This window comes from Oncorhynchus mykiss, chromosome 2 (genome assembly GCF_057628025.1).
Source record: "Oncorhynchus mykiss isolate SJ-2025 chromosome 2, ASM5762802v1, whole genome shotgun sequence".
In the NCBI taxonomy this organism is placed as follows: Eukaryota; Metazoa; Chordata; class Actinopteri; order Salmoniformes; family Salmonidae; genus Oncorhynchus; species Oncorhynchus mykiss.
Window position 1 is genome coordinate 53,504,622 of NC_143023.1, and position 27,404 is coordinate 53,532,025.

Genomic DNA, 27,404 nt, shown 5'->3' on the forward strand with positions numbered 1-27,404 from the left:
ATGTTTGCTTGAAATTAACATGCTACATTTGTAGGTTTAAATGCTATCTTAACTGGCTGTAAAATAGATCCTTTACTACAGCACTACTAATATCCAACTTCGACTTGAAGAATGTCTGTTCTTTGCCAGGAGATACCGACCCTGCCGTTATGCTTGTTTACACTGAGCTGCACTGTCGGGATGCGATCCATTACATTCTATCCACCACATTTTCTAACGTTTCTATGGACACTGCCAAACAACAGAAGTGATGGATTCGACTTCTGTTTACTTTCTTATTGCAGCGCAACAGTGGCAAACTTGCCGGAGTAAATTATTTGAGCGTCAATTTATAGAGAATAAAAGTCAAGTAAACGTGTGTGTGTGTGTGTGTTGTGTGTGTGTGTGTGTGTGTGTGTGTGTATATATATATATATATAAAAACGTCCCCTTTTCAGGACCCTGTCTTTCAAAGACAATTTGTAAAAATCCAAATAACTTCACAGATCTTCATTGTAAATGGTTTAAACACAGTTTCCCATGCTTGTTCATTGAACCATAAACAATTAATGAACATGCATCTGTGGAACGGTCGTTAAGACACTAACAGCTTACAGACTGTAGGCAATTTAAGGTCACAGTTATGAACATTTAGGACACTAAAGAGGCTTTTCTACTGACTCTGAAAAACACCAAAAGAAAGATGCCCCGGGTCCCTGCTCATCTGCGTGAACGTGCCTTAGGCATGCTGCAATGAGGCATGAGGACTGCAGATGTGGCCAGGGAAATAAATTGCAATGCCCGTAATGTGAGACGCCTAAGACAGCGCTACAGGGAGCCAGGACGGACAGCTGATCGTCCTCGCAGTGGCAGACCACGTGTAACAACACCTGCACAGGATCGGTACATCCGAACATCACACCTGTGGGACAGGTACAGGATGGCAACAACAACTGCCCGAGTTACTCCAGGAACACACAATCCCTCTATAAATGCTCAGACTATCCACAATAGGCTGAGGGGCTGGACTGAGGGCTTGTAGGCCTGTTGTAAGGCAGGTCCTCACCAGACATCACAAGCAACAACGTTGCCTATGGGCACAAACCCACCGTCGCTGGACCAGGCAGGACTGGCAAAAAGTGCTCTTCACTGACGAGTCACGGTTTTGTCTCACCAGGGATGAAGGTTGGCTTTGCGTTTATCATCGAAGGAATGAGCGTTACGCCAAGGCGTGTACTCTGGAGCGGGATTGAGGTGGAGGGTCTGTCATGGTCGGGGGCGGTGTGTCACAGCATCATTGGACTGTGCCTGTAATGACAACAAGCTATCTCAATGCTGTGCGTTACAGGGAAGACAGACATCCTCCTTCCTCATGTGGTACCCTTCCTGCAGGCTCATCCTGACATGACCCTCCAGCATGACAATGCCACCAGCCATACTGGTCGTTCTGTGCATGATTTCCTGCAAAACAGGAATGTCAGTGTTCTGCCATGGCCAGTGAAGAGCCCGGATCTCAATCCCATTGAGCACGTCTTGGTCCTATTGGATCGGAGGGTGAGGGCTTGGGCCATTCCACACAGAAATGTCCAGGAACATATATATATATATATATATATATATATTACAGTTGAAGTCGGAAGTTTACATACACTTACGTTGGAATCATTAAAACTAGTTTTTCAACCACTCCACACATTTCTTGTTCACAAACTATAGTTTTGGTAAGTCGGTTAGGACATCTACTTGGTGCATGACAAAAGTGATTTTTCCAACAATGGTTTACAGACAGATTATTTCACTTAAAATTCACTATCACAATTTCAGTGGGTCAGAAGTTTACAAACACCAAGTTAACTGCCTTTAAACGGCTTGGAACATTTCAGAAAATTATGTCATGGCTTTAGAAGCTTCTGATAGGCTAATTGCCATACTTTGAGTCAATTGGAGGTGTACCTGTGGATGTATTTCAAGGCCTACCTTCAAACTCAGTGCCTCTTTGCTTGACATCATGGGAAAATCAAAATAAATCGGCCAAGACCTCAGAATTTATTTTGTAGACCTCCACAAAGGTCTGGTTCATCCAGCAATTTCCAAACGCCCGAAGGTACCACGTTCATCTGTACAAACAGTAGTACGCAAGTATAAACACCATGGGACCATTCAGGCATCATACCGCTCAAGAAGGAGACGTGTTCTGTCTCCTAGAGATGAATGTACTTTGGTGCAAAAAGTGAAAATCAATCCCAGAACAACAGCAAAGGACCTTGCGAAGATGCTGGAGGAAACAGGTACAAAGGTATCTATATCCACAATAAAACGAGTCCTATATCGACGTAACCTGAAAGGCCGCTCAGCAAGGCAGAAGCCACTGCTCCAAAACCACCATAAAAAAGCCTCTGGTCTGATGAAACAAAATATAACTGTTTGGCCATAGTGACCATCGTTATGTTTGGAGGAAAAAGGGTGAGGCTTGCAAGCTGAAGACCACCATCCAAACCGTGAAGCACGGGGGTGGCAGCATCATGTTGTGGGGGTGCTTTGCTGCAGGAGGGACTGGTGCACTTCACAAAATGGATGGGAACATGAGGCAGGAAAATTATGTGGATATATTGAAGCAACATCTCAAGACATCAGTCAGGAATTTAAAGCTTGGTCGCAAATGGGTCTTCCAAATGGACAATGATCCCAAGCATACTTCCAAAGTTGTGGCAAAATGGCTTAATAAGGACAACAAAGTCAAGGTTTTGAAGTTGCCTTCACAAAGCCCTGACTTCAATCCTATTTAAATTTGTCGGCAGAACTGAAAAAGCATGTGCGAGCAAGGAGGCCTACAAACCTGACTCAATTACACCAGCTCTGTCATGAGCAATGGGTCAAAATTCACCCATCTTATTGTGGGAAGCTTGTGGAAGACTACCGGAAACGTGTGACCCAAGTTAAACAATTTAAAGGTAATGCTACCAAATACTAATTGAGCGTATGTAAACTTCTGACCCACTGGGAATGTGATGAAAGAAATAAAAACTGAAATAAATCATTCTACTATTATTCTGACATTTCACATTTTTCATTTTTATTTCCGCTTTTATTTCTTTCATCACATTCCCAGTTGGTCAGAAGTTTACATAAACTCAATTAGTATTTGGTAGCATTGCTTTTAAAGAGTCCAAGGCTGGGTTTGGTCCCCAGCGGGTGGGCCTGGCTCCCAAGCAGTGATGGAAAAATCCCAATTGTCATACTTGAGTTAACATAAATATACCTTATTAAAAAATGACTCAAGTGAAAGTCATAGAGTAAAAAAGTCTAAAAATATTTGGTTTTAAATATACATGTAAAAAGTATAAAAAGTAAATGTAACGCCAAAAACATACTTTAGTATCAAAAGTAAAAGTTTTAATAATTTAAAATCCCTTATATTAAGCAAACCAGACAGATAGCCAGGGGCACACTCCAACACTCAGACATAATTTACAAACTAAGCATTTGTGTTTTTTGAGTACACCAGATCAGAGGCAGTACGGATGATCAGGTGTTCTACTGATAAGTGCGTGAATTTTCTGTCATGCTAAGCATTCAAAATGTAATGAGTGCTTTTCGTTGTCAGGGAAAATGTATGGAGTAAAAAGTACATTATTTTCATAAAAGTAAATATTTTAAAGCAATGCTACCATTGCTTTTAAGTAAAAATAGTAAAAAATCTAAATACTAAAGTACACATACCCCCCAAAAATACTTAAGTCGTACTTTAAAGTTTTTTTCCATAAGGAGTTTATACCACTGCTCCCAAGTGGGTAGGCCTGTGCCCTCCCAGGTCCACCTTTCGCTCCGCCCCTGCCCAATCATGTGACATCCATAGATCAGGGCCTGCATTTATTTGACTGATTTCCTTATATGAACTGTAACTCAGTAAAATCGTTGAAATTGTTGCATTTATATTTTTGTTCAGTATAAATATTACCTAGATATTAGGCCATTCATTAGCTAAATATTAGGGCCATAGGCAAAATATTTACCTGTCAAAGTGCAAGAAAAATAGGTAACCAGATTATGAAATAGCAGATCTGTAGTGTGTTTTTCCAGGATTTGCTCAGTGGTGCACGGGCACACAAAGCTCCACTGTGAGTGAAATCAAATCACATTTTTATTGTCACATGCTTTATAAACAACAGGTGTAGACTAACAGTGAAATGCTTACTTTAGAGCCCTTCTCAACAATGCTGCATACAGTAAGAAATAAAAAATTATAATAGAAAAAAATAAGTAACATGAAGAATAAATACACAATGAGCAATGATAGCTGGGCTATATACATGGGGTACCAGTACCGACTCCTTGTGCAGGGGTTCAAGGAAATTGAGGTAGATATGAACACATAGGTATTAGGTAGGGGTAAAGTGACGAGACTACCAGATAGGCCTAGGACTACGTTTTTAGACAATAAAAGTATTATACCTGGGCTACAACAACACAGTGCAATGAGGAATGTATTATTGATATCAAGTGAATACACATTTGTCTATAGGGTGTAAACTGCAGTGATGTAGGCTAATTTGAATATCCACTCACATTTCCTGTTTTGTTTCATGCTGAATTCACTACATAGGCCAACAGCCTGATTATGCAACCATTTGGATCAGTTTGGGTCTATTCTCAACAGTTTAGAAGGTCCAGAAAGCTACGTTAGCAGGCCACTCATATGGTATAGGCCTATTTTGTCAGGATGTAGCCCGGTGTTAAGATAGGCCCACTGTAGGAAAATATCAGCTTTTCCTTTCCATCTCCCAGCTTGTTACACCTCGATCACACATACAGTTTCATTGTGCAAAATGTTACGCAACATCATCTGGATGTGTGTGCAACAAAAGTTAAACATTCACCTTTTCTGTCAAGGCGTCTACGGATACAATTTCATGCATAAGTTTGATAAATCCAACATATGTACCACCAGTGGAGACTGCTGAGGGGAGGACAGCTCATAATAATGGTCGTAATGGAGTAAATGGAATGGCATGTGTTTGAAGTATTTGATACCACTCCACCTATTCCGCTCCAGCCATTACTACGAGCCCATCCTCCCCAATTAAGGTGCCACCAACCTCCTGTGTACATCACACGGAACGCACTGCAAGGCAAACGCAGCATTCCATTGGAAATGAATGTACTTCTGATGTACCAAAACGCAAGAACACTGTCGGTGTGAAGGCCTTAATGCTGTAGCTCATTTTATTCAGAAATCAAGAGAAAGCGTGCATCTGTCCTCCGGTAGGCTACAGAAAATACGTCGAAATAAGTATCCAACAAGCTTTTGTAGTCTGGCTTTTCCTGGGATGGACTCAACAAGATGTATAAGGAATAGCCGTGGCAGCTGAGAGGCCAGGTGAGTAATTGTGCAACAGAGCAATGAAGATAGACAGGCTTGAGATGTAGCCGATATCCTAAATTAGAAGCGTATGCATATTAGCCCACAATTCATAAACTCAATGTTAGGCTTAATACTGCAGTGAATATATCCAGTCAATTTACACAATGAAATATATATATTTTTAAATTAGATGATACAATCATAGATCGCTTACACTATGAGCGCTCCCTCCCAGTCCCCGGGTATGCAGCTTGAAAATCTACCTTATTGTTTCAGTTTTTTAGGGACAATAATTGTATTATACCTAGGCTACAACAACACAATGCAATGAAGAATTGTATTATTGTTTTCGAGTACAAAACTCTAGTATGGGCTGTAAACTGCAGTGAATAGCCTATGTAATTTGAATAACCGCTCAAAAGCCTGTCGTTTAGAATGCATATTAATTTCATTTCAAAATAACTGCATCTAGCCTGCCTGACTGGGCAACCATTTGGATCAGTTACGTTTTTTATTTTCTTGGCAGTTTAGCCTACAAGGGGCAAACACATTAGCAGGGCAGTCATACGGTGTATTTTGTCATGATGTATGGGCTAACAGAAACATGCTTATGCATGGATTTCTAGTGTCGCTCATTTGAATTATAATAATGCGTGAACACAAAATAAGTTGTATCCATAGTTTCCGCGTTTGGCTTCTGTGTTTTTTAAAACGTTCTAAAATGAAGGGGATACTGAGAAGGAACTGCCAGATGCATCATAATAGCCCGGAAGTAAAGCTGCACTAGGAGCCAAATTTTAAATGGAATAGGTTGAATACATGGAGCAGGGTATAAACACTTGCATTAAAACACTATTTAAATGTATTTTCGGGAAGGGATATGGTCATCATTCAATTATTACATCAAATATATACATCTCATGGTAGTGGGTAGTTATTTTATATATTTTTTCACAGGTCCATTATTTTTTGCAAAAGTCTTATTAGCGACCTTATATTTTTGGCAGCCCTGGTGTGAAGGTTGAGGAATGGAAGAGCAGACTGTCATATCGCAGATAGAACAACGAGACGGATATTTCACTGGATGTAGGGCCCATACACGTGAAGCATCCAGTTGGAGTTTCCACTCACTACCAAATCTGGTGATGAGAGGAAGTCCCCATGGTTGGCAGTGGGAGAAAATTGAGTTTTTTTCTCATAGATAAAACATTTGATCTCCATACAGTTTTCTGTTTCCATAACTAGAATCTGTTACAAACAGAGTGGACTGTGTTGTGTAGAGCAATGACAAATTGAGCACACATGCACTTCAAAGAGTAGGCGAATAAATGCTTGAACACACCAATAGAATCTCACTAGCTGGTGCTTGGCTCTGCACATCTTGCTTGTTCTGCCCACTAAGATGAATTTACTCCCATTGGAAACGACACAACAGGATCTGGTCTATCTTGGGTTAGTTATACAAGTCTTTGGTCATATAACCATAAATATTATTGATGTGCAATTTGGAATTACAATTTAAGAGGACTAAGTAGCAAAACAAATCTCAGATCTGTCCTGTTTGGGTGCAATGTAAGACTGCATATCATTCTTAACTCTTCAGAGCGCACTGATGCACAAGTGATAGGCCTACATTGTATATCATGCTGACTACACCGTCTGCGTGTGTGAGCGTTGCAAAATAAATGTACACATGCATGTTATTCAATAATTTAATCCAAAGCTTGCACGTCAATGAGCGTCTGCGTAGCCAGGTGCTAAAATAGAATTTGGTTCTATTTTTGACGCTTGACATGCTGCAAGTCCAGCCTCTCTGATTTCTTCTTAGGTTTTTAGGAGCATATACCCATGTGGGTGATTTGAAAGATGACTGAGGTCCACACTCCAGTCAAAATTGTTTGCCAACCGACATATAAAGGCCATAGAAGAAGACTAAAGGAGGAGAGATTACTAGAAACTAACTAGGTTTCACCTTTTATTTGTGGATTAATTGTTGGAGTAGCCAACACATGATTTTGTGTGACTCAAAATTGGTAAAAATTCTACAAAGATCCAGAAAAAAAGGACCTTGTGCATTTCAGGTTAAATAACAACCCAATGTTTATGTCCCAGGACAAAGAAGCTAGCAATAGCCAGCTAGATAGGTAAATATTCATAAATGTTTCATGTGTTTTGACCTGTCCCCAAATTAATATAGTTGGTTCAGAGTTTATTTGGATATTTCAACCTATGGGTCCTGATCGCATCTGGTGTGGATGGACAAAATCAAAATGCATGGTCTAGCCAGCACAACTCAGTGAAACATAAGATATTACCAATTTTAATGTCCCGTTGGTAGGATATTCATGATCATAGCTCGTCTATTTTGTTATCCAATGATTGTACGTTGGCTAATAGGACCGATGGTAAAGGTAGATTACACACTCGCCGTCAGATCCTTACAAGGCACCCCGACCGACGTCCCTGAAAACTCTGTCTCTTTCTCCTGCGAATGACAGGGAAGTTGGCCTTGTCGGGTGTAGGAAGTAAATCCTTTGCGTCCGACTCGTTAAATTAAAACATATTTGTCCAGTTCGAGATGAGTAATCGCTGTCCTGATATCCAGAAGCTATTTTCGATCATAAGAGACAGTGGGAGAAACATTATGTACAAAATAAGTTACAAATAATGTGAAAAAACACACACAATAGCACAATTGGTTAAGAGCCCGTAAAACGGCAGCCATCTCCTCCGGCACCTATTATGGCCATTGCACTACTGACGTCACGAACTGCAGTAAGAAATCCATTGCCATCTGCGCCCATTCAACATAGCCTATGTTTAAGTTTTTATTACTTCTAAATAAAATAACTTTTTGGGGTTCTCATACGCTTTCACTGATGTTTTGATTCTTGCTTGAACACTTGCTAAGATTATATTTGGTTGTTATCTTTGCAAAATAACTATTTTGGATGCAGCAGTTGTTAGCTAGAATGCTAACTTGCATAACCTAGGACGTAGGTGCATTACTAATCAGAGGTCATAGAGGGGGCGGAGGATACGAACTGTACCTCTCAAAGGACCAAAATAACAAGGGTTACATAAGCATAACTCAGGAAGTGTAGCGGAAATGTTGTTTCCTCAGATTGAGGCACCATAGCTGTAAGTGTATATTTTATATTTGAAGGATTCTTTCTCGCTGATGAAAGATAATGGCCATATGTTTCAAAGCTGTGTCGCAAGTGATGATTATTGATGTTTCTAAACATTAAAACACAGCATTGGGATTTTAGTTCACATGAGTCAATCGTGAACGTAGGCAGTGGTGTAAAGTACTTAAGTAAAAATACTTGAAGTACTACTTAAGTAGTGTTTTGGGGGTATCTGTACTGTACTTTACTATTTATATTTTTGACAACTTTTACTTCACTATATTCCTAAAGAAAAGTATGTACTTTTTTACTCCATACATTTTCCCTGACAACCAAAAGTACTCCTACATTTTGAATGCTTAGCAGGACAGGAAAATGGTCCAATTCACACACTAAGAGAACATCCCTGGTCATCCCTACTGCATCTTATCTGGCAGACTCAGGAAACACAATTGGTTCGTTTGTAAATGATGCCTTAGTGTTGTAGCATGCCCCTGGCTATCTGTAAAAACAATAATAATTATGTAATCTAGTTTGCTCAATATAAAGAATGTTAAATGATTTATACTTTTGACACTTAAGTATATTTTGACACTTATATATATATATATATTTTTAGACTTACTCAAGTAGTATTTTATTGGATGACTTTTACTTGAGTACTCTTCTATGAAGGTATCTTTACTTTTACTCAAGTATGACAATTGGCTAATGGCTGAAAACTGTAGGTAGAAGGCAGAATGCCCCTGAGTTTGAGAGCTATGTTCAAAGCATTGATCTTGAAAATGTAATCTATTTCTATTTTCTTTTCTAAAGCTATCTATCCGGATTTTGGATATTGGATGGGATTAAATGCATAGAAATAGAACGAGAGTCCCCATTAAACTCAATTATTTGTATTTCTATGCATTTAATCCTATCCAATAGGTGAAATCTAGAAATCCAGATAGATCATTTTTGAAAAACTGGGCACTGGAGTGCAAAACACTTGCCAAGTCCTCCACAACACTAGGTGGCATAGCCGAGGCAGTTTTATTTGTTATTTTTTTATTTCACCTTTATTTAACCAGTTAGACCAGTTGAGAACAAGTTCTCATTTACAACTGTGACCTGGACAAGATAAAGCAAAACATTGCGACACAAACAACACAGTTACACATGGAATAAACAAACGTACAGTCAATAAACAATAGAAAAGTCTATATACAGTGTGTGCAAATCAAGTAAGATAAGAGAGGTAAGGCAATAAATAGGCCATGGTGGCAAAGTAATTACAATAAAGCAATTAAACACTGGAATGGTAGGATGTGCAAGATGAATGTGTAAGTAGAGATACTGGGGTGCAAAGAAGCAGTAAAATAAAACAATATGGGGATGTTGGGTGGGCTATTTACAGATGGGCTGTAATGATCAGTAAGCTGCTCTGACAGCTGATGCTTAAAGTTAGTGAGGGATATATAAGTCTCCAGCTTCAGTGATTTAAATATATATATATATACTTTTTGCAATTTGTTCCAATCATTGGCAGCAGGGAACTGGAAGGAAAGGCGGCCAAAGGAGGAGTTGGCTTTGGGGATGACAAGTGAAATATACCTGCTAGAGCACGTGATATGGGTGGGTGCTGCTATGGTGACCAGTGAGCTGAGATAAGGCGGGACTTTACCTAGCAAAGACTTATAGATGACCTGGAGCCACTGGGTTTGGCGATGAATATGAAGCGAGGGCCAGCCAACGAAAGCATACAGGTCGCAGTGGTGGGTGGTATATGGGACTTTGGTGACAAAACGGATGGCACTGTGATAGACTAGATCCAGTTTGCTGACTATTGTGTTGGAGGTCAAGGATCGGTAGGATAGTCAGTTTTACGAGGATACGTTTGGCAGCATGAGTGAAGGATGCTTTAATTTTGGATTGGAGGTGCTTAATGTGAGTGGAAGGAGAGTTTACAGTCTAACCAGACACCTAGGTATTTGTAGTTGTCCACATATTCTAAGTCAGAACCATCCAGAGTAGTGATGCTAGATGGGCGGGCGGGATCTGTCTAAAGTCATAGTGGCCGGTCTTTAAGATTGTTGAGATAATGGGCGAAAGGCTTCTTACTCCAGTACAGTAGGTGGCGGTGTATGCACCTTAAATTGGATGTGGTCCTCCAACCTAATCCCGAAGAAGAAGTCGAAGGGGAAAAAAAGTACAACAAGGAAATATCTTTGACAGTATTTTTTTCACGCCGGCTACGTTAGGTTACAACTCAAGAGAAGGTGTATGACAATTTGCGTTGTATATTTCAGCTTTTAGTTATCCCTTTAAAAAAAATGAGAACACGCGTATTGCTTTGCACAGTAATGATATTGTAATTCCTGTAATTTAGCTAGCTAGCCATTTCCTTTAACATCTGTAATAGTGGATGGAGTGGGGAGCTAGTGAGCTAAAAGTTGCTGCTTCATGGTAGCTCGAGAGCTAGCACTTAGCTAGCAAGCATACTAATTGATAGAGCTTGCGCTATTACAAAAGTTGTAACTATGGCATAAACAGAAGTTAACGTTAACTTGCAATGAATCAATCCATATTGGTGTGTACATATGTTGTCCTTATAGCGAATTATTTCAAAATCCTCAGGTACTACTGCACTTTCAGTTTCACTCTGCTGGCCTCCGTACTAGCGCAGGCAAACTAGCTAACGTTAGCCATAGCTATGACAAGCAAGCGCTGAAAAACTAGAATACCGGCATGGATAAATATCAATCTGGCAGAATGAGTTGACTAAGCCTTTAGCAACTTGCTTATCACATAGTGGAGTTGATGAATTTGTTATCTAAACATTATTTGTTTAATCTCCACAGCATTTTAAAGGAAACTACTAAGATGGTGAGTATCAAAGCAACCTGAGATCTAAGTTTTTGTAATGGAAGCCAAAGAAACTGATGGAAGCGCAACAGCAATTTATGACAGTTTGTAGTCTGCCCTATGTAGTGTGATATTGTTGACCTTTTACAGTCTCGTCGATATGATTCAAGAACAACCATCTTCTCGCCTGAAGGTAAGATTGAGCCTCTCAATTTATAGGCAGTAAAGTTATTGACAACTGATGGACATTCATGTTGGAATACTTTTGAATGCATCCTTCACTTGCTCCTTGAAATAAGATGGATCAAATACAATTGGATAGGTGAAAACTTATATCCTACTGCGAAGTTTTACAAATCTAATCATGTCAGATCAGTTATTTCTTCATCTTGGGCCAGCCATTAGGCAGGACTAGGCTGCCGCCAGTTGGCAGATTGACAAGGGCGTTATTTTCTGAGCTGAACTGATCCAGACGAACCTCCAACAACACAAAATCTCACAATTCTACCCAAAAACAAAAACAATTTGTCAGCCTGTGTCATATGGGCTTTTTAGGTGAGTGTTGATGCCACCCTGTGATAGGCAGTGCCCACTTTGTCAAAGGCAAGGACGCAAATGATTTATATTGTCCATTCAAAGCACTCCTCTCAAGGCTGCTGTTGGAGCGAGTCACCTCCACCAACATTCTGTCAACAAAAATGATCGAACATAAATCATGTAGCAAATATAGCATATGGTAAAGAGTATGTGGTCTTCTCTGTAGCCTACAGGCTGGAGATAAATGTATGACAATGTAATGAGACATAAACCTTTTACATCATGCAGGTTTCTCTGATCAAATAGCCTAACCTAAATGGCGCCCAATCAAAAAAATAAATAAATGTGCTGACCTGTTGAACAACATATCCTAAAAACAGGACAGGCCAAAGTAAAATGTAGAATATGGAACGGACAATCAGGCTACTCCATGAGTTTCATGGACAGCAGTTGTCATGATCAGTGATTTCAAGTTTTTAACTCAATATTTTATGGGCTGATCATAGCGAAAAAGAAAATACTTCTGCATTTCCTGCTGTGTTAACATATTGCAAATCGGTTTATGAGAACTCCTGATAAAGTTGGGTATCTGATATTCGGAGCTTAAATAGCCACGTCGATTAGTGACAGGAAAGAGGACTAATAAAGCCAATGCAACGGCCTGTTTTAGAAACGGTGGGCCTACCACATAGATAGCCGCTCCTAAAATTACATTTCAGGTGACACTGTAGGCTATACCTCAGTAAGCGCGGACCGCCGCTGACGCCTTTTGGACCTATTTTCTTGGTCCGGACATATTTTTTTGGTGCAGTTCGGATCGGCCTTGATTTCCATATCCACGGACTTTGCAGTTTGGTCTGGACCAAATCCGAACCAATCATAGACGTCTAATGTTTGGTTCAGATTTTGTCCGGTCTGTACAGACCTTGATTTGGCCCAAACATAGATGTCTTTAAATTATGTATTTTCACCATATCATAACTTCAGTGTCTGGTAAATAGTTATTTTCAACGTCATTTTGCTTACTGTTCTAGTCTTGTGGGCAATTTTAGTCTCTAGCGTAGAGCGTCAGAACGGCCCTGTCTTATTTTCAGCAAACTTAATGTGTAAATATTTGTATGAACATAACAAGATTTAACAACTGAGACATAAACTGAACAAGTTCCACAGACAGACTAACAGAAATGGAATAATGTGGCCCTGAACAAAGGGTGAGGTCAAAATAAAAAGTAAGTCCGTATCTGGTGTGGCCACCAGCTGCATTAAGTACTGCAGTGCATCTCTTCCTAATGGACTTCACCAGATTTGCCAGTTCTTGCTGTGAGATGTTACCCCATTCTTCCACCAAGGCACCTGCAAGTTCCAAGACAAATGGCCCTAGCACTCACCCTCCGATCCAACAGGTCCCAGACGTGCTCAATGGGATTGAGATCCGGGCTCTTTGCTGGCCATGGCAGAACACTGACATTCCTTGCAGGAAATACTGCACAGAACAAGCGGTATGACTGGTGGTATTGTCATGCTGGAGGGTCATGTTAGGATGAGCCTGTAGGAAGGATACCACATGAGGGTGGAGGATGTTTTCCCTGTAACGCACAGCGTTGAGATTGCCTGCAATGACAACAAGCTCAGTCCGATGATGCTGTGACACACTGCCCCAGACCATGATGGACCCTCCACCTCCAAATCAATCCCGCTCCAGAGTACAGGCCTCAGTGTAGCGCTCATTCCTTCGACGATAAATGCGAATCCGACCATCACCCCTGGTGAGACTAAACCGCGACTCGTAATTGAAGAGCACTTTTTGCCAGTCCTGTCTGGTCCAGAAACGTTGGGTTTGTGCCCATAGGCGACGTTGTTGCCGGTGATGTTACAACCGGCCTACAAGCCCTCAGTCCAGTCTCTCTCAGCCTATTGTGGACAGTCTGAGCACTGATGGCGGGATTGTGCGTTCCTGGTGTAACTCGGGCAGGTGTAACGATCAGCTGTCCGTCCTGTGTCCCTGTAGCGCTGTCTTAGTCGTCTCACAGTACAGACATTGCAATTTATTGCCCTTGCCACATCTGCAGTCCTCATGCCTCCTTGCAGCATGCCTAAGGCACGTTCACGCAGATGAGCAGGGACAATGGGCATCTTTCTTTTGGTGTTTTTCAGAGTCAGTAGAAAGGACTCTTTAGTGTCCTAAGTTTTCATAACTGTAACCTTAATTTCCTACAGTCTGTAAGCTGTTAGTGTCTTAACTTATTGTTTATGGTTCATTGAACAAGCATGGGAAACAGTGTTTAAACCCTTCACAATGAAGATCTGTGAAGTTATTTTGGATTTTTACGAATTGTCTTTGAAAGACAGGGTCCTGAAAAGGGGACGTTTCTTTTGTTTCGTTGTGCTGAGACACAGGCAATTCCATGGTAACGGAGTTGCGCAGCGACTCAGATTTTATCACAGTAATGTATACCAAACAGAAACAATGATTTCACAGTTTAACAAACCATAGAGCTCTATGCACAAGGACTACTTTTAACATTTTCCACTGACAATTTTACAAAAACACATTTACAGGAACTGTGGAGATGCAGTATTTGGTCAAAATAAAACTGAAGGAGGTTTTACCCCCAAACTTTGCATCTGCACAGTTATTCCAGGAAAGTCTTTTTTAATTTTGTATTATTTCTTACTGTGTAAATTGTTCAAAGTAGTCATTGTGCATGGAGTTATATGGTTTGTTAAAATTTGACATTCCGTTACCATGGAATTGCCCACACTTATCATTTGCCATCTGTCATTGGCAGGCCGCCTATACCAGGTAGAATATGCCATGGAGGCCATTGGTCACGCTGGCACTTGTCTGGGGATTTTGGCCAATGACGGTGTGCTGCTGGCGGCTGAGAGGAGGAACATCCACAAGCTATTGGACGAGGTGTTTTTCTCAGAAAAGATCTACAAGCTGAATGAGTAAGTTGCTGTCAAGCAGAAGTGCCCTTCCATTGCTTCTACTGGCTTGTGTGACATTTCCTCTTGTCTTGTGTTGCAGGGATATGGCGTGTAGCGTGGCTGGAATCACATCCGATGCCAATGTACTGACCAATGAGCTGAGACTGATAGCACAGAGGTGAGCAGGGGACCACCTAAGAGATGAATAGAGCACTGATATGTATAGGATTGATGCGCTTCATAGCTATGATGAAGCATAATAATAAATTAGGAAAAAATTTTGGAGAACCGAAAAGACAATTGTTTTCTTTACCAATGACCAATGACACTGTTCCATTTTACAGGAATGCACTATATATACAAAAGCATGTGTACATCCATTCAAATGAGTGGATTCAGCTATTTCAGCCACACCTGTTGCTGACAAGTGTATAAAATTGCGGCCACAGCCATGCAATCTCCATACGAAACATTGGCAGTACAATGGACTTACTGAAGAGCTTGGTGACTTTCAACATGGCACCGTCCTAGGATGCCACCTTTCCAACAAGTCAGTTCATCAAATTTCTGCCCTGCTAGAGCTGCCCCGGTCAACTGTAAGTGCTGTTCTTGTGAAGTGGAAACTTCTCGGAGCAACAACGGCTCAGCCGCGAAGTGGTAGGTCACACAAGCTCATAGAACGGCACCGCCGAGTGCCGAAGTGCGAAAAATTTTTGTCTGTCCTCGTTTGCAACACTCACTACAGAGTTCCAAACGGACTCTGGAAGCAACGTCGGCACAATAACTGTTCGTCAGGAGCTTCATGAAATGGGTTTCTGTGGCCGAGCAGCCGCACACAAGCATAAGATCACCATGCACAATGCCTAGCATCAGCTGAAGTTGGTGTAAAGCTTGCCACCATTGGACTCTGGAGCAGTGGAAATGCGTTCTCTTGCGTGATAAATCACGCTTCACCATCTGGCATTCCAACTTACAAATCTGGGTTTGTCAGATGCCAGGAGAACAATACCTGCCCGACTGCATAATGCCAAATATAAAGTTTGGTGGAGGAGGAATAATGGTCTGGGGCTGTTTTTCATGGCTTTGGCTAGGCTCCTTAGTTCCAGTGAAGGGATATCTTAACGCTACAGCATACAATGACATTCTAGACGATTCTGTGCTTCCTACTTTTGGGGAAGGCCCCTTCCTGTTTTCAGATGTTTGCGCAGGTGTCCACACACTACCTGAGCAAACGTATCTAATTTACATAAGTATTCACACCCCTGGGGCAATACATGTTAGAATCACATTTTGGTAGGGCCTCCCGATGGGCTCAGCGGTCTAAGACACTGCATCGCAGTGCTTGATGCGTCCCTACAGACCCGGGTTTGATCCCGGGCTGTCACAACCAGCCGTGACCGGAAGACCCATGAGGCGGCGCACAATTGACCCAGCGTCGTCTGGGTTAGGCGAGGTTCCGGCCGGCTGGGATGTCCTTGCCCCATCGCGCTCTAGCGACTCCTTGTGGTGGGCCAAGTGCATGCACGCTGACACGGTCGCCAGTTGTATGGTGTTTCCTCCGACACATTTGTGCGACTGGCAACCGGGTTAAGCGCGCAGTGTGTCAAGAAGCAGTGCAGCTTGGCAGGGTCGTGTTTCCGAGGACGCATGGCTCTTGACCTTTGCCTCTCCTGAGTCCGTACGGGAGTTGCAGCGATGGGACAAGACTGTAACTACCAATTGGCTATCATGAGAATTTGGGAGAAAAAATTGTTTAAAAAGTACAAAATAAGAATAACCTTTAGCAGTGACTACAGCAGTGAGTCTTTCTAGACAAGTCTCTAAGAGCTTTGCACACCTGGATTGTACAATATTTGCACATTTTATTATTTTCAAAAATCTTCAAATTGGTTGTTGACCATTGCTAGTCTTGCCCTAGATTTAAAAGCAGATTTAAGTCAAAACTGTAAGTCGGCCACTCAAACTTTCACTCTCTTCTTGGTAAGCAACTCAGTGTAGATTTGGCCTTTTTTTATTTTAGGTTATTGTCCTGCTGAAAGGTGAGTTAATTGCCCAGTGTCTGGTGGAAAGCAGACTGAACCAGGTTTTCCTTTTAGGATTTTGCCTGTCCATTTATTTTGAATCCTGACCAACTCCCCAGTCCTTAATGATTTAAAAGCATACCCATAACATGAATCAGCCACCACTATGGTTGAAAATATGGATAGTGGTATTTGGTAATGTATTGGATCTGACCCAAACACAGCCCTTTGTATTCAGGAAAAAATTTGAATTGCTTTTCCATTTTTTGCAGTATTACTTAAGTGCGTTGTTGCAAACAGGATGCATGTTTTGGAATATTTTTATTCTGTACAGTCTTCCTTTTTGCTCTGTCAATTACGTTAGTATTGTGCAGTAACTATACTGAACAAAAATATAAATGCAACATGCAACAATTTCAATGATTTTATTGAGTTACATTTCATGGAAGGAAATCAGTCAATTGGAGATAAAAAATATTAGGCCTTATCTATGGATTTCACATGATTGTGCAGCCATCTGTGGCCCTGGGAGTGCATAGGCCCACCCACTTGGGAGCCAGGCCCTGCCAATCAGAATGAGTTTTTCAGAAATACTCCATCAATACTTTCATCAAGTGTCTGGGTGGCTGGTCACAGATAATCCACAGGTGGAGGTCCTGGGCTGGTGAGGTTACATGTTGTAAGGCCGGTTGGACGTGGTACCAAATTCTCTAAAATGACGGAGGCGGCTTTTGGTAGAAAAATGTACATTAAATTCTCTGGCAACATCTCTGGTGGACATTCCTGCAATCAGCATGTCAATTGTATACTCCCTCAATTTGAGACATGTGGCATTATGTTGTATGACACAACTGCAGATTTGAGTAGCCTTTTGTTGTCGCCACCACAAGGGGCACCTGTGGAATGATCATGTTTAATCAGCTACTTGATATGCCACACCGATCAGGTGGATGGATTACCTTGACAAAGGCTAAAATGCTCACAAATAGGGATGTGCTCAAAATTGGAGAAATAAGCTTTTTAATGCGATTGAAACATTTCTGGGATATTTTATTTCAGCTCATGAAACATGGACCCAACAGTTAACATGTTGCACTTTATAATTTTGTTCAGTGTGTTTGCCTGTTCTAAATAAGATCGCTAGCTAGCTAACGTCATGTAGAATGTGTGTCTTGCTAATCACACTCTGAAAAATTTTCTGTAGAAATCTCACACGCTCCGGCAATCCAAACCAGAGTAGCGTGTTTCATATGTGAAAATGCCCTAAAGGTAGCCTAAATTTCAGTCTTTGTGCCTTTTTGTTGCTCCTAAATAGTTTATTGAAGCTAGTGATGAAGCAACATTGTGGAAACGTATGGAATTCCTCTTCTCCCTTCCCACAGATACCTACTGCAGTACCAGGAGCCTATCCCCTGTGAGCAGCTGGTTACAGCTCTGTGTGACATCAAACAGGCCTACACACAGTTTGGAGGTAAGTTGCGGTCTACACCAGATGAGGCTTTATTCAGTAGCACTCTCCAATGAAACTAGAGCGCTGTGTCAATTGGAAGGCCATTATGTTTAGCTCACTGCTCCTCAGTACTGTAATTTCAAGTGTGAAGTTAAGTGGCTGGTCTGGCCACCTTCAGTGTAAAAAGCAGTGTCTTCTGAATTCATGATTGCCTTTCGATCTCTGAGGTTGTTCAAAAAGCAAAGTTGACATTATAGATACCATTCTTTACATTTCTGTTTGTGCGGTTTGACCACAGGGAAAAGGCCCTTTGGCGTGTCTCTGCTGTACATGGGTTGGGACAAACACTATGGTTTCCAGCTCTACCAGAGTGACCCCAGCGGCAACTACGGAGGCTGGAAGGCCACCTGTATCGGCAACAATAGTGCCGTAAGTCCCTCTTAACATTGGATGTGTTTACGTGCTGCGTTCTTCATCTGTTGTGGCAAATTGCAATCACCAGAGATGGACCACGGGTCGACTGGACAAATTACCCATTTTTGTTTTTTTTGTCAGCCCTAAATCCCCTTTATATAAAGCAGCCTGTTTCTGTGGTAGATTATCAGATGACCTGTAGTATACTTTGAGATTTAGGTTGGTTATGGAGAACCAGTACATGAACAGTACCATAATACTGGTTCCTACATTACTACCGCACCCGATTTCACTTAGTCCACCAAAAGACCACTCATCAAAGACCACTCACTCATGGCTGCACCTGATTTCCCCCTCTTTGTCCGTATGCTGTGACGTCTCTCCTGCAATAAATTTAATGATGAAACTATGCAAAGCTTGGGCACCAGAGGGCGGCAGCTGTGCTTCTGAAGGTCTCTGCATGTTGGAAAGGTGCTCATCATTGGACAGATTAAAAGAGTAAACTCAAATGTTTCACCACACAGGATTGTTGTATATGATGTCTCAGTCTTTGACTAACCTGAATATCAAGGACATGTTTGCTTAGCCAGATTGTGTGTGCATTTTTGCCAAATGGAATGGCATCAAGCACATAGAACCATGTTTTTGATACCATTCCACTCATTTTGCTCCAGCCATTACGACGAGCCCGTCCTCCCCAGTTAAGGTGCTACTAACCTCCTGTGCTATACAGTGCCTTCAGAAAGTATTCATACCCCTTGACTTTCTAATTCAAATCAAAAGTTTATTTGTCACGTGTGCTGATTACAACAACACCTTACAGTGAAATGTTTACTTACAGGCTCTAACCAATAGAGCAGAAAATGTATTCTTCAACTTGATTGAAGTCCACCTGTGGTAAATTCAATTGATTGGACAGGATTTGGAAAGGCACACACCTGTCTATATAAGGGCCCACAGTCGACCAGTGCATTGCAGAACAAAAACCAAGCCATGAGGTCGAAGGAATTGTCCGTAGAGCGCTGAGACAGGATTGTATCGAGGCACAGATCTTGGGAAGTGTACCAAAAAATGTCTTCAGCATTAAAGGTCCCCAAGAACACAGTGGCCTCCATCATTCTTAAATGGAAGAAGTTTAGAACCACCAATACTACCTAGAGCTGACTGCCCAGCCAAACTGAGCAATTGGGGGTAAGGAAGGTGACCAAGAACCTGATAGTCACCGACAGATTCTAGAGTTCCTCTGTGGAGATGGTTGTCCTTCTGGAAGGTTCTCCCATTACTGCAGCACTCCCAACAATCAGGCCTTTATGGTACAGTGACCAGACAGAACCCACTCTTCAGTTAAAGACAGCTGGCTAGGAGTTTGCCTAAAGGCACCGAAAGACTCAGACCATGAGAAAAGACATTCTCGGAAGAAACCCAGATTTAACTATTTGTCCTGAATGCAAAGTGTCATGTCTGGAGGAAATCTGGCACCATCCCTACATTGTAGCATGGTGGTGGCAGAATCATGCTGTCAGGATGTTTTTCTGTGGCAGGGACTGGGAGACTAGTCAGGATCAAGGGTAAGATTAACTGAGCAAAGTACAGAGATACTTGATCCTTGTGCTCAGGACCTCAGACTGGGGCGACGGTTCACCTTCCAACAGGACAATGACCATAAGCACACAGCCAAGACGACGCAGGGGTGGCTTCGGGACAAGTCTCGGAATATTCTTGAGTAACATTTTAATTGAGAAGGTTTTGGGGGAAAGTATTTGTCAACCCACAAGGCGCTTATCACATCAATTGCTAGTGATGGGCATTCCCAGTCTTTTCTGTGAGCCCAATTTATTTGGCTCTATTCACCTAAAAGTGCTGTTCATTTGGATCATCTCTCCTTGCTATTGTTCCTGCACTGAGGAATTACCGTCTTCAGAGAATGTTTTTATAATTCATCTGCAGATCAGCAGTAGTAACTGTTTGCAATTCTGGGAGCCAAATGAAAGTCTCTTCACATATGTGATTCGCTCCCGACATTCACCAAAAAGAGCTGTTAATTCGCGAACGACCCATCACTACTGGCTACACACGGTGTGATTGACAAATGCCTGCACCACACAGTAAAGGGCAATATTGCTGGAAATAATTAATAAGCAGGTATTTGGCTTTTTAAGCTAATAGTGGCTAACCAGGGGTGAGAGAATGTTGCGTTGGTTAGATAGTAGCTGGGATCTTGCAGTGTCTGATACTTGAGATTTGTTTGACAGTTTGTGGTGGAACACGGGGAAATTGCATATTCTTTCAGAATTGTTTGGTGAGCTACTTATAGGTGGTCTGCGAGCTGCTGTTAGCTCACGGTCGACCTGTTGGAGACCCCTGCTAAAGCCTACAAAATAACGTGTGCCTCTTTGCCCTGTCATTGACACTTCAGACAGTCACATTTGATAGGCCTATGCACAATTCACAACATCTCTGTCACAGACATGAATCCTGTTACAATTTCCCCTCGTGCCTTTGAATTATCTTCTGTCCTAGAGCCTAGGCTGGTTTCCAATCCCACTGAAACCCCAAATCCTGACTTCTGTCTCGCATGGAAATTCCTAACTTTATTCTGTCATCCAAATGCATTATCAAAAAGCACATCTTTCAACCGATGAATGCCAAAAAACCGCCATAACACTTCACCCGCATCTTTGCGCTGTCTCGTAAATTATGCACGTACGAGAGCTTTCGGCAGAGATCAATCTTGGTATTTTAACTACTCTTAACAAAAATATAAAAGCAACATGTAAAGTGTTGGTCCCAAGTTTCATGAGTTGAAATAAAAGATCCCGGGGAACTTGTGCAAAAAAATCTTATTTATTTAAAGATTTTGTTTACATCCCTGTTAATGAGCATCTCATTTGACAAGATAATCCATCTACCTGACAGGTGTGGCATATCAAGAAGCTGATTAAACAGCATGATCTTTCCGCAGTTGGACCTTGTGCTGGGGACAAACGCCACTCTAAAATCTGTAGTTTTGTCACACAACACCACAAACATCTCAAGTGTGAGGGAGCATGCAATTAGCATGCTGACTGCAGGAATGTCAACCAGTGCTGTTGCCAGAGAATACATTTTTTATTTCTATTCCTTAAGCCGCCTCATTGTCGTTTTCGAGAATTTGGCAGTACGTCCAACCGGCCTCACAACCATGTATGGCAAGCGATTTGCTGACGTCAACGTTGTGTACAGAGTGCCCCGCGGTGGGGTTAAGGTATGGGCAGGCATAAGCTATGGACATTTTATTGATGGCAATTTGAATGCACAGAGAGATCCTGAGGCCCATTGTCATGCCATTCATCCTCTGCCATCACCTCATGTTTCATCATGATAATACATGACCCTGTGTTTCAAGGATCTGTACACAATTTCTGGAAGCTGAAAATGTCCGAGTTCTTCCATGGCCTGCGTACTCACATGACATGTCACCCATTGAGCATGTTTGGGATGCTCTGGATCGACGTGCACAACAGCGTGTTCCAGTTCCCGACAATATCCACCAACTTCGCACAGCCATTGAAGAGGAGTTCCACTGGCCACAATCAAAAGCCTGATCAACTCAATGCGAAGTAGATGTGGAGGAATGGGCCAAAATACCAGCAACAGTGTGTGAAAACCTTGTGAAGACTTACAGAAAATGTTTGACCTCTGTCATTGCCAACAAAGGGTAAATAGCAAAGTATTGAGTATTGTTATTGACCAAATACTTATTTTCAACCATAATTTGCAAATAAATTCATGAAAAATCCTACAATGTGATTTTCTGGATTTTTTTTCTAATTTTGTCTGTCATAGTTGAAGTGTACCTATGATGAAAATTACAGGCCTCTCATCTTTTTAAGTGGGAGAACTTGCACAATTGGTGGCTGACTAAATACTTTTTTGCCCCGCTAATTCTTTTGTAATATTGTATTTTTCTCACAGGTTTGTGGGATCGTCTGGACAATAATTTCTGGCCATTTAGGGGACCCTTTTTGGCTCACCAGCACCCCCAGTGTCTTCTTAATTTAACTTTAAAGTGTGTTTCTTTTTTTTCTCAGTGTTGTGTTAAAGATGTTAAGTGTCTTGTTTGTGTCCTCTCCAAGGCGGCCGTGTCCATGCTGAAGCAGGACTTCAAAGAAGGAGAGATGGCTCTGTCCTCTGCCCTGGCTCTGGCCGTCAAAGTGCTCAACAAGACTATGGACGTCAGCAAGCTGTCTGCTGAGAAAGGTGTGTGTTAGTGAAAGATTGCCATTCAATCAGAATGGAATATTACTCAAATTGGGTGTTAATGGACCTTTTTAACATAAGCCATGTTGACGTTGGCAGTTTGAAGTGACTCAGATATTTCAGGCCACATTTCAAACCACCTTTGTAGGTTGTTTAAAGTCAGATGCAAATCTGATTCCTGCCCTAGGGCTGGGTAGGATACCCTATTTTACTATATACTGGTGTTGATGGACGGACCGGGCTGGGTTTTTACTTAACGGCATTTGTAATGTTGGTTTGTTAAATGTGATCCCCCGTGTGTAACATCCATTTTTATAGTTGACTTTGTTACTTGAGTCATCTCTCTCTATGCCACTTTCTACACAGACCTAGCCCCGACCCCTGTCACTCAAGGAGCGCAATTTGTTGTTCCGCGAACATGAGAGAGAGACACTTGCGTTCAGTCTGCATGGTCAATGCAGCACATGCAACAATGCTTCTTACTATAAATCCACTAGTGTTCTATACTGAACATACTCATTCTCTACAAAACTAAATTCTCTTCAGCATCCCACCTCCTCAGACGATCCCGCAGGTAAAGAAGCTGAATGTGGAGATCCTGGGCTGGCGTGGTTACACGTGGTCTGCGGTTGTGAGGCCAGTTGGACGTACTGCCAAATTCTTTAAAATTACGTTGGAAGCGGCTTATTGTAGAGAAATTAACATTAAACATTCTCTATTGACATTACTGCAGTCAGCATGCCAATTGCACGCTCCCATCAAGACTTGAGACATCTGTGGCCTTGTGTTATGACAACTGCACATTTGAGTGGCCTTTTGTCCCCAGCACAAGGTGCACTTGTGTAATTATCATGCTGTTTAATCAGCTTCTTGATATGCTACAACTGTCAGGTGGATGGATTATCTTGGCAAAGGAGAAATGCTCACTAACAAGGATGTAAAAAATGTGTGCACAATTTGAGAGAGAAAATCTTTTTGTGTGTATGGAACATTTCTGGGATCTTTTATTTCAGCTCATGAAACATGGAACCAACACTACATGTTGCTTTATATTTTTGTTCAGTATATAATTACACTATTAGTTTGTTTCATACATCTGCAAACAGCTAGTTTGTTTTTTCTTAGCAAGTTGGGCCTAAATCTTGTTAGTCACTAATGCTAGTTAGCTGGCTAGCTAGCTAATAAATGTACTGAGTCAGAGTAAAAGTAATTAGCTATACAGCCTGATAATACCAGTAATGGTGTAGACTTAAATGCGCGTGTTTGTGCAACAGGATCTTCTAAATCAGTGGTTCCCAAACTTTTTATAGTCTTTTCAAACATTCAACCTCCAGCTGCGTGCCCCTTCTAGCACCAGGGTCAGCGCATTCTCAAATGTTGTTTTTTTCCATCATTGTAAGCCTGCCACACACTATACAATACATTTTTTTTAAACATATGAATGAGATTTTTTTGTCACAACCCAGCTCGTGGGAAGTGACAGAGCTCTTTATAGGAGGACCAGGGCACAAATGATAATAATCAATAATTATGCTCTTTATTTAGCCATCTTACATATAAAACATTATTTGTTAATTGAATATTGTGAATAACTCACCACAGGTTACTGAGAAGGGTGTGCTTGAAAGGATGCACTTAACTCTGCAGTGTTGGGTTGTATTGGAGTCGGTCTTAAATAATTCCTATTCACAGTCTGTGCCTGTATTTAGTTTTCATGCTTGTGAGGGCTGAGAATCCACTCTCACATATGTACGTGGTTGCAAAGGACATCAATGTCTTAACAGCGCGATTTGCCAAGGCAGGATACTCTGAGCGCAGCCCTATCCAGAAATCTGGCAGTGGCTTCTGATTTTAAATTCAATTTTCACAGAACCGCTTGTTGCAATTTTGATGAGGCTTATATCAGTAAGTGGACTGGAGGCAGGGCATGAAAGGGATAACAAATCCAGTTTGTGTCATCTGTTTCGGGAAAGTACCTGTGTAATTGCGCACCCAGCTCACTCGTGCTTCGCTGTATCACATTTGACATTGTCCGTATCTTGAGTTCATTTGCACACACATCATACAATGATGGAAAGACCTGTGTTGTCCTTGTTAATGCAGACAAAAAATATCTCCAACTTCTTAGCCTCAATTTTGTCCCGCACATTGAATATAGAGGCCCTGTAATTCAGATCATTCAGGCGAGGGGAAAAAACATCACCCAGATAGGCCAGTCGTGTTAGAAACTCGTCATCGTGCAAACAGTCAGACAAGTGATAATTATGGTCAGTAAGAACTTTAAGCTCGTCACTCAATACATTTTTTTTTTTTTTAAGTGTCAATACTTTGCCCTTTGATAACCAGCGCACTTCTGTATGTTGTAAAAGCATTACATGGTTGCTGCCCATATCGCATAATGCAGAAAATACACGAGATTTCAGGGGCCTTGGTTTAACAAAGTTAAAGTCCAAAACGTCTTTCAAGCTGTCAGGCATTCCCTTGGCTGCAAGGGCCTCTCGGTGGATGCTGCAGTGTACCCAAGTGGCGTCGGGAGCAACTGCTTGCATGAGTGTTACCAATCCACTAGGTCCCCTTGTCATGGCTTTTGCGCCATCAGTACAGATACCAACACATCTTGACCACAAGTCCATTTGATGTCGTCCCTGTCCCCCCCCCCCCCCCCCCCATGTCTGACATCCAGCTGTAACACACACAATTCACTGGCTTGTATGCGAAGCAGTAATTGTTTCAAAATAGTGTTGTTTGATGAAGGCATTGTCTATAGTTTTTTTTTTTCCTTTTTCCCCCAGCATTGTCCCAGCCATATCTGCGGCAGCTGGAAGAATTAAGTCGGTAGCTCACCATATAAGACTCTTCTAGGCTCTTCTTATTAATGGTATCTGTTGCGTTTATTCATGTCTTACTACTCAAAAGTAGTCTTTGTTCTCGCTCAATAAACTCCTGTGGCTTATTTTTCAAATTGTCATATTTCATTTCAAAATGTCTGCGCAAGAGTGAAGGTTTCCCACAAGAAAGTAATGGTTAATGTGATTGGATGTTAATTATTTGACTAGGCTGCCTGTATTTGACTTAGTGTGGTTATTTCACTAAACACTAGATAGTTTAATTGTATTTTTGGCAGTGAAACGAGGTTCCTCAGGCGAGGGCAAAAAACCTCACACAAATGTATAGCCCCATTTTGGAAAATATAAAGGTACTGTTTGAAAATGTGAAGGAAAAAAATATTAATCACATTTTTATTTGGCGTAACCCGACGGCATTGCGCGTACCCCTGGGGAATATACAAGGCATGAATGGTAGCTACCAGAAGTAGCTAAGAGTAAGGATTCCATGTAGCCAAAGATTATAGAGTCACCTATGAAACACTTTATCAACACTTTGGTTCCTACCCTGTCACAACTTTTATTATTCGACAACATAAATACCGTCATATTGTCAATTTATTTTTCAATGCTGTGATATATTTTGGCCATATTGCCCAGCCCTATCCTGGACATGTGACTTGTTTGAACGGTCAAATCTGATTTATTTGCCCTCAAGTGGTTTTTATATCGTTTATTGCTAGCTACTCTGTTTGGCAAGAACATTTGTCGCTAACTAGCTTGTTAATTGTTTACAAACAAATTGGTAATTGTTTACAAACAAATTGGTGATTGTGCTAGAAAGCCAAAAAGGTCTAGTTATGAAAGTTATCATTTTGAGGCTTTAATAGTGTTCTTATCCTATGATTTAGAACATTCAAAGGAAATGGAAAATGTCCATGGCAGGCATTGTCACCGTAGCTTGCTACTTAACTTTTGAGGAATGGGAAACAAGCACCACCATCAATCAGCTTACACACTGCACACACACACACTGTTGTTACTATAACAACTATCATAGACTTGTCAGCAAATGACTGCTGTCTGAAAACACACACACCCATTTTGGTCACTTGTAACTTGCTGTTTGGACAGTCCAGTAGTCCAAAATGGATTTGAAATACTGATTTGAGCATTAAGGCCTGCTGTGTGAACAAGGCTTTATTTGCATATACTGTATATGCGTGTCTGTTGTATTGCGTTTCTCATTTCCCCCCTTCCAATCTCCTTAAGTGCTAAATATTCCCCCCAAAAGTTATGTTCTTGGTTTACATGCTGGGTGGTAGCTTCCTTTTTGTAACCCTATGTGTCTCCGCTTTGGTGTTATCTAGTGGAGATCGCCACTCTGACCAGAGAGAACGGAAAGACTTGCATCAAGGTGCTGAAACAGAAGGAAGTGGATGAGCTGATCAAGAGACATGAGGCGGAGGAGGCCAAAGCGGAGAAAGAGAAGAAGGAAAAAGAGCAGAAGGAGAAGGACAAATGAGTGGCCCACATTGTTACTTTTCTGTAAAAAAAATTAAAATAGTTCAGGTTTTCTAAATTGTTCTTTGACTATCTGTTGTATTTCTTTAAATAAAGGCAAAATACTATACATGTCTGGCATCTGCTGAATGATGTTTATTCAGAAAG

At 41.5% G+C, this 27,404-nt stretch overlaps 1 protein-coding gene across 6 annotated transcripts; it reads left to right on the top strand.

Annotated features, from left to right (window-relative positions):
• Positions 1-4,893: 4,893 nt before the first annotated feature.
• Positions 4,894-27,364, top strand: psma4 (proteasome 20S subunit alpha 4). 6 transcript variants are annotated; one of them, XM_021564892.3, is made up of 9 exons: positions 4,894-5,356; positions 11,313-11,337; positions 11,467-11,509; positions 14,643-14,805; positions 14,885-14,962; positions 18,188-18,276; positions 18,554-18,684; positions 22,785-22,908; positions 27,104-27,364. In XM_021564892.3, exons 2-9 carry the CDS (start codon positions 11,335-11,337, stop codon positions 27,256-27,258), a joined length of 786 nt encoding a protein of 261 aa, XP_021420567.2. In that variant the 5' UTR covers positions 4,894-5,356; positions 11,313-11,334; the 3' UTR covers positions 27,259-27,364. The 6 variants fall into 6 exon arrangements, with proteins under 6 accessions (XP_021420567.2, XP_090058029.1, XP_021420576.2 ...); XM_021564901.3 differs by lacking the exon at positions 4,894-5,356 and adding an exon at positions 10,469-10,732; XM_090201900.1 differs by lacking the exon at positions 4,894-5,356 and adding an exon at positions 10,632-10,811.
• Positions 27,365-27,404: the final 40 nt, after the last annotated feature.